This window comes from Homalodisca vitripennis, chromosome 5, assembly GCF_021130785.1.
Source record: "Homalodisca vitripennis isolate AUS2020 chromosome 5, UT_GWSS_2.1, whole genome shotgun sequence".
Lineage (NCBI taxonomy): Eukaryota > Metazoa > Arthropoda > Insecta > Hemiptera > Cicadellidae > Homalodisca > Homalodisca vitripennis.
This window is the reverse complement of record NC_060211.1, coordinates 184,967,043-184,975,034: the sequence shown is the minus strand read 5'-3', so window position 1 is coordinate 184,975,034 and position 7,992 is coordinate 184,967,043. Positions and strand designations below refer to the sequence as shown.

At 35.3% G+C, this 7,992-nt stretch overlaps 1 protein-coding gene across 1 annotated transcript; it reads left to right on the top strand.

Moving 5' to 3' along the window:
- The first annotated feature begins 948 nt into the window (after window positions 1–948).
- LOC124363317 (farnesol dehydrogenase-like) lies at window positions 949–7,613 on the top strand. The gene is made up of 6 exons (XM_046818558.1): window positions 949–1,131; window positions 1,850–2,024; window positions 2,607–2,736; window positions 3,682–3,808; window positions 6,132–6,269; window positions 7,482–7,613. The coding sequence occupies exons 1-6, from the start codon at window positions 1,000–1,002 to the stop codon at window positions 7,527–7,529; spliced, it is 750 nt and encodes a 249-aa protein (XP_046674514.1). The 5' UTR covers window positions 949–999; the 3' UTR covers window positions 7,530–7,613.
- Window positions 7,614–7,992: the final 379 nt, after the last annotated feature.

Sequence of the window (7,992 nt, the reverse complement as noted above, 5' to 3'; positions counted from 1 at the left end):
CTCTTTTCTCATACAATCAAATATATAAGTATTTAAGAAATAACCCTGTAAAAGTTTGAAGGCTTTTAGCGCCCATATAACTGTTTCTGTCTCCGTTCAAGAATTCGAATTTCAAGGAGAGTATGTACCAGTTACTATGTATCATAGCATTCTGAGCACATAATATAAAACTACTAAAGAAGGCATGATGGTCAAATAAGTGCCATGATGCTGTTTGTGTGATATTAATACATTTTTAGTGATGACGGCAATGAAGATGCGCCAATGTTGTGTAACCAGTAATATGCTACGACTCTTTCTCTCTTGTAACACAATGTACTTAGTTCCTTGACCGTGTACGATCAATTGATGAAGAATCTAGAGAACTTGATGCACATAGTTGCTGGTAAATTTAAATCTCACGCGTTAGAGAGTATAAATAAGTTATCCAAGACATTAACAAGATTAATATCAAACATTTGCAGGGCCAGATTATCCATCAATAACCACGTGTGAGGTTTTAGTGGCGTAAAAGGAAACAGTAATTTGGAATGTGAAAGCCCTTGAGTTTATCTAATATTCTTATCTATATTCCAGCGGATTTTAATTTGTAGGAATTATCAGGCTTGTAATACGTCAAGAAAGAACTGAAACTACATAACTACGAAAGGACAATCGAGATGCTGTTAATGATAACGTAGCAAAAATCCTAATTAGTAACACTACCTGGTCAGTTTTTAATTATCCAGGAGTTATATTCTAAATTCTTATGTGGCCTGTAAACGTGGTGCATACAATACTCGTTCGTTTTCAAGAGCTTTAAAATAGACCTGATTAATTTGTTTATTTTTATTTCTAGTTTCTCTGTGTGTGTTCGTTAATTAGGAGGAGATAAAGGCACACTGATATTGATGAAATTTCGAAGTTTATCAACGTTACTGTTCTTTATTAGTTTTTTTCACCAGTGAATCTAATGTCCATCGTTGCTCTGTTGTTCTTTTCGTTTTACACTGGTTTATAATGGAACAGTGGAAAGGCAAGGTTGCTATAGTGACAGGGGCCAGTGCAGGTATAGGGGCTGCTATAGCTCAGGCTCTGGTCCATCATGGGATGGTCGTGGTGGGGCTGGCTAGGAGGCAGGAGAAAATACAGGTATATTTTAGAATATAAATAAGTAGCTGTGTTTATTAATTTCGAATCACTTCATTTTTAAATAATGCTAAACACTTGTAAAGATGTTTACTGTACATTTAAACCAATTAATACGACATATCTGGTTTATTTCAAAGCAACTTTGATGTCTCAAATCTTTCCTAGTAACTGATATCGCCATTAAAATGCTGTCTGACACCTTAGATTAACTTTTACATTGACAGGATATGAAATGCTTAACGAATTCCTCATACTGGGCTTAAAACTAATCCATCTAACATTTTAATTTTAACGCTATCAAAGAGTTACTAAAAGTATAATACAAATTTAAAATCTTGATAGAAAGCATGATTTTTTAGTGTTTAGTTAATATTTCACTATGCAGTATAGGATGCATATTTCTTTCGTTCTTGTTGATATTCTAAAATAGTTGGAATCATAACAAACAGAAACATTTCTTCTAACAACTTAAACTTCCAAGGACACTTTGTTTTGTTTATACTACGACTCTTAGTTACAATATAATATTTATTATGTAAAACAGAATGGAGCTTCAGCATATATAGTTAATAGTGTTTGAGTAATTTGTACTCAAGTAACTCAAATTATATGATTATCAAAATGTAATACTTAGATTTAATGCCTGTTAAACCAATGTTGCGCTTTTAATAGTATATACAATCAGCGTGATAATGACATCCTATTTTCTATGTCGCAGCAAATCGCAGACTACCTAGCTAAGTCTCAAGAACCTGGAAAATTGTACGCTTTGAAAGCTAACTTGAGAAAAGAAGAAGATATTCTCGCTGCTTTTGAGTGGGTAGAAAAAGAGTTGGGAGGAGCTGATGTATTAGTGAACAATGCCGGATTGTCTATATACAATTATATACAAGGTAAATATTTTTATTTATAGAAATAAACATTTTCATTTGCAAACTAAACGGCATTGTACAAAATAAATATTATTTAACTAAATCCGGGTGATCAAAAGTATACTTTATTTGTATTACTCACAAAGTATTTATTTACATAACCTTCTCGTTTCCGAGTGGTAAATGGTTGTCTCTCAGATGCGACAATAAGTGGTGTTCTCGAGCCATTTTGGACCCTAACCAAAACACATCTAAGATAAATCTATGAGTTTATTTTAAAATTAAGGCAACCTGATGACTAGGTACTTTGTAGCGATGATCTCAAGTTAACCTGAAACAGTTTAAACATTATACTAGGTTCTAAGGATTACTAGTTTGCGTAAAAAACCTCTTGCCTAAGAAGAATTACTAAGGACTGGATTAGATAAATTGTGGTCATAAATTATGATATGAGTTCAAATATATTAACTTGTTTCCTTGTTGAAGTATGTTAATTAAACGTATGATTGTTTCTGAATTTTAAATTTTAGTTTCATTTTTATCTCTAAAACATTACAGTCTTTATGTTTTATATAACATTTAAAAACTATTATATTGCTCCAGACGGGAAGACAGAGGACTGGCGGAACATGTGGGAAGTGAATGTTCTCGCTGTCACCATATGTACCAGAGAGTACCTCAAGTCCATGGAAAAGCGTAACAATCAGAACGGTCATATTTTTATTATCAACAGGTTAGTAGAAATAATTAGTCATTTCTCCGTATTATATACCAGTCAGGTAGATAGTACTAAAAGTGCCCTAAGATTATACTAGAGAAAAACATTTACCTTCCAAAATTATTATTTAGACAAAACCTGCACAATTTAACAGGTTTTTAATTTTAAATTATTTTGCAAGTTCTATATGTTTATGATGGAATGTGATAAGACCGTAGCTAGCTAGTATCACCTTAATCATTAAGGGCAATGTTAGCTTTCTAATGAGACTGAACCAAGATAGGTGTCTGACGTCACAAGGGACTCTTTTAGGTAGTTAAGTGGGATGGATAACTTTCAGACAAGATTCAGACAGCTCAAGTGCAATGACCATGTTGTATACACAGAACTTTAAATTTTCCTGTGAGCAATAAAAGAGTGAAGAAAATACTATAAAATTACGCATTACATTACTTTACATTACACTGTACACAACAACAATACATGAATGTTTATCCAGTGTTGGGTTCGTCCTTTCCTTTTCGGGCTAAGACATTTCCTGGTCGGCTCCTGGTAGAGAATATGTATTAAATCCTTACTATCCAAAATTAACAGAACAAGTGAACTTCAAAACCTCATGGGTAAATACAGGCTGGCAAATTGTTGTGTAAAGAAAAAACCCACTAAAAGAATGAACTAAAGTTGTCAGACTGAAGCTCAAAAATTAGACGTAACTTTAACCATTTTAATACCAAAACCAACCACAATGCCATTTGACAATTTCAACTTTTCAAAATCTAATACAAAACCACCAATTTTTATGAATAATTGACTTTTTATCATACACTAAGGAAGTATTTAAATGTGTTGAAAAACTACTTCTTATATTTTTCGTGAATAATTATTTACATCAAAACAAAATTACTTTAAGATTTTTTATTTATAAATTATAATGTAAAAATAACTTCCTGTATGTTGCAGTGTTGGAGCACATATACACGATATACCCGCTTATGCTATGTATACAGCCACCAAGTACGCGGTAAAAGGTTTCTCGCAGTGCCTCAGGCGAGAACTATCACAGAAGAACAGTACTATCAAGGTTACCGTAAGTAATCATTTATTTCTGTGCAGTTTCATATCCTGGCCCGACTGGAGCGCTATTTACAGGACACTGAAGTATCCAGCTCGGTTACCGCAAGGTTTGTAGGGAGTCGTACATTGAGTTAGAGGTACCGCAGTTTCATATCCTGGCCCGACTGGAGCGCTATTTACAGGACACTGAAATATCCAGCTCGGTTACCGCAAGGTATGTAGGGAGTCGTACATTGAGTTAGAGGTACCGCAGTTTCATATCCTGGCCCGACTGGAGCGCTTTTTACAGGACACTGAAGTATCCAGCTCGGTTACCGTAATTTTTGTATGGAGTCGTACATTGAGTTAGAGGTACCGCAGTTTCATATCCTGGCCCGACTGGAGCGCTATTTACAGGACGCTGAAATATCCAGCTCGGTTACCGCAAGGTTTGTAGGGAGTCGTACATTGATTTAGAGGTACCGCAGTTTCATATCCTGGCCCGACTGGAGCGCTTTTTACAGGACACTGAAGTATCCAGCTCGGTTACCGTAATTTTTGTATGGAGTCGCACATTGAGTTAGAGGTACTACAGTTTTATATCCTGTCCCGACTGGAGCGCTTTGTACAGGACACTGAAGTATCCAGCTCGGTTGCGCAAGGTTTGTAGGGAGTCATACATTGAGTTAGAGGTACCACAGTTTTATATCCTGTCCCGACTGGAGCGCTTTGTACAGGACACTGAAGTATCCAGCTCGGTTGCGCAAGGTTTGTAGGGAGTCATACATTGAGTTAGAGGTACCGCAGTTTCATATCCTGCCCCGACTGGAGCGCTTTATACAGGACACTGAAGTATCCAGCTCGGTTACCGCAAGGTTTGTAGGGAGTCGTACATTGAGTTAGAGGTACCGCAGTGTCATATCCTGCCTCGACTGGAGCGCTTTGTACAGGACACTGAAGTATCCAGCTCGGTTACCGCAAGGGTTGTAGGGAGTCGTACATTGAGTTAGAGGTACCGCAGTTTCATATCCTGCCCCGACTGGAGCGCTTTGTACAGGACACTGAAGTATCCAGCTCGGTTACCGCAAGGTTTGTAGGGAGTCGTACATTGAGTTAGAGGTACCGCAGTTTCATATCCTGCCCCGACTGGAGCGCTTTGTACAGGACACTGAAGTATCCAGCTCGGTTACCGCAAGGGTTGTAGGGAGTCGTACATTGAGTTAGAGGTACCGCAGTTTCATATCCTGCCCCGACTGGAGCGCTTTGTACAGGACACTGAAGTATCCAGCTCGGTTACCGCAATGTTTGTAGGGAGTCGTACATTGAGTTAGAGGCACCGCAGCTTCATATCCTGCTCCAACTGGAGCGCTTTTTACAGGACACTGAAGTATCCAGCTCAGTTATCGCAAGGTTTGTAGGGAGTCGTACATTGAGTTAGAGGTACCACAGTGTCATATCCTGTCCCGACTGGAGCGCTTTTTATCGGTATTGTAGACCTTGCATTGTACCGACCTTTTTCCCTTTATCTGTTCGATAAGTTCCCCGATACGAAGAAGGAGTGACCCCTCCTTTTGTATATGAAAGAGTTCGCATAACGAAAATCAATTTTGTGAATAAAATATTTAATATGTATATGCAAACTCCTAAGTATATTTGCCTAGGCTCATATCATTGGATTTCTTGTTACATCTATATAACTTATTGAAAACAGCCAATTGTTGTCTTTAACCACATATTGTAGTATACGTTGTGAAATAATTAATAATAAGCTATTTGTTTAAACAATAACCTAAAAATGTATGTATTTTGAAAATTAAAATTTTTCATTATATCTATTTAAGTAATTGTCACCAAGCAAATTTAATTTCTCACTGAGTACTCACAGCTCTAAGAATATGAATATTTTACATATTATCACAATATTTTTTTACAATTAAAATAAAACTTTTCATTAACTTCAAGAAATATTGACGAAGGGAAAAAATCTGGGCTCATCCTTAAAATAGCGCGGTAGTTCCTTAGTTACGATTAAACTGATATATATATATATATATATATATATATATATATATATATATATATATATATATATATATACATACATATACATTATATATAATAATATATATATGATATTATGATAATATATATATATATATATATATTATGATGCCGAAACTTTAACGTATTAAAGTTTTTAATGTATATTTATGAAAAGTCATTTGGATGATCTGCAAAATGATTTTGATTGGTCTATACTAAACTGCAGAACCGAGTTGCAAAATCGCATTAGGAGTAACAATGTATTTTTGGGTAAAATTCATGTCAAGATACTGTATTAATGATTTTGATTCCAGAGTATAAGCCCCAGTTGGACGCGGACGGAGTCTACTACGAGCGGCCAACTGGAACAGTTGGGTTCCCAAGCTATTCTGGAGCCTTCTGACGTGGCTAAAGCTCTTATAGACGCCCTGGCAACAACAACTGTCACTCAGGTGCCTTGCATATGTACTTCCATTAGTAACTATAGTACTTCCATTAATCTCTCTGGCAAAACTACAGCCTACAGTCGCCATGAATGAGTGGATTACGTGTGATAGCTTAGGTTCGCTTGTGACACTTACCATCCTATAGTACCTATACAGATAGAGAGTAGAAGAACCACACATCTGGGTCCTCAATTGCTATAGAAAAGAACAAATTTCCATGCCAACGATTGTAAAGCTCTAATTACTACCCACAACACGATTACGTATTTATTCTTCCAACGGTCTAAACACTAATAAAATGTTGCTAAATGTAACCAACAGTGTTAAAAATAAATAGTCAATAAAACAGTGAATAAGTAAGAGATACAAGTTAGTTAAAAAAAAAATAAATAAAAAATAAATAAATAAATATAAAAAAAAACTATTGGCAAAACAGTAAAAAAAATAGGCCAAGGCAATGGTAAATATTTAAATATCAAAATGAGCAACTGTAATAAATTTTGACATGTATTTACAAACCGAAAACTAAAAATAAAGGGATAAAAATGTAACAAACAAACATATGAAAAATCAAAAACTGTTACAGGAACATGCAAGAAAAGATAAAAATAATAAAAAACATAAGAGGGAAAACAATCAACAATATTATTAAATATATTAATAATTGTAAATAACTATTAAGACCTGTAAATAAATTACAAGAATTGCTATATACATACTAGAGTAACGTGTATATGTACGTGCGTGTGTGTGTCCGTGTAAAGTAATAGTTTCTCTCATTTCACGCCAAAGACAATCTGTTCGATCGTATAGATCTTGATAAGACTTGCAGTTAAGATCACTGATGCTATTTCCATTTATAGGTACAATGTCTTTCTTTAAAATTAAACCCTTAAATCACTATTGTATTATATAAGAATTTGTAGTGATACTATTGCTGCTTATAGTACAATCTTACTATAATTGACGTTGATTACATGGCAGACGTGTATTGTTTGTCTCTGCAAGTCGACAGTAATAATTGTTCCTAAAAGATTCTCTCCCCCGACCTGATAGGGTTGTCTCCTGTATGATTGTTTAAGATTATTTAATATTGTAATACAAATTGGAGAATTACCAAGAAACTAAAGATATGGATATTAAAAGTTTGTGTAAACTTCAGGAGATGCTGTGAACTTTTTCATGAACTGAATAATGAAATGTGACTCATACTTTCAGATCTGTGAAATGATCATCACGCCTCTTCCTAACGGACTAATCTACTGAAGCAGAGCTTGTCAACAAGGAATACATGTGTTACTATTTGTACTGATAGATGATCTTCTGCATGAATATAGGCTTCTTACACGATGTTGTTTATTTACTTATCCAGTATTAGTAACTAAACAGTCAGAAAAAGTTCTAATTTAATTTCTTAGGTAATTTCTAATACTAACATCCATTTTGATTTTTTGTTTTATTAGGACAATAAGCTTATAAATTGCACTTAGTCCAATAAGAACCTTAGTGCTGCTTCCAGGGTAGCAGGATATTCAGAATGGTAAGGGTAGGGGTAGAGGCCGCCTCTTATCGAGATCCATGAGGAAGAATTAGGGCACTATTCTCAGTCATGTGCCCCCCGAAAGAAGAGGATACCAGCTCTGAACCAGCCTCTCCAGTCAAAGCAGGCAGGAGGTGGCATACCTAGGCTAGCAGGAACCTCTGATAGGAACCTCTTAGGAAACGAACT

What these genes read in the sequence shown, in the direction of transcription:
- LOC124363317 (XM_046818558.1), top strand. Translation starts at nt 1,000, where the DNA reads ATGGAACAGTGGAAAGGCAAGGTTGCTATAGTGACAGGGGCCAGTGCA. An exon ending in CATATTTTTATTATCAACAG is followed by an intron (nt 2,737 to 3,681) that starts GTTAGTAGAAAT and finishes TGTATGTTGCAG; the next exon opens with TGTTGGAGCACATATACACG. An exon ending in ACAGTACTATCAAGGTTACC is followed by an intron (nt 3,809 to 6,131) that starts GTAAGTAATCAT and finishes TTTTGATTCCAG; the next exon opens with AGTATAAGCCCCAGTTGGAC.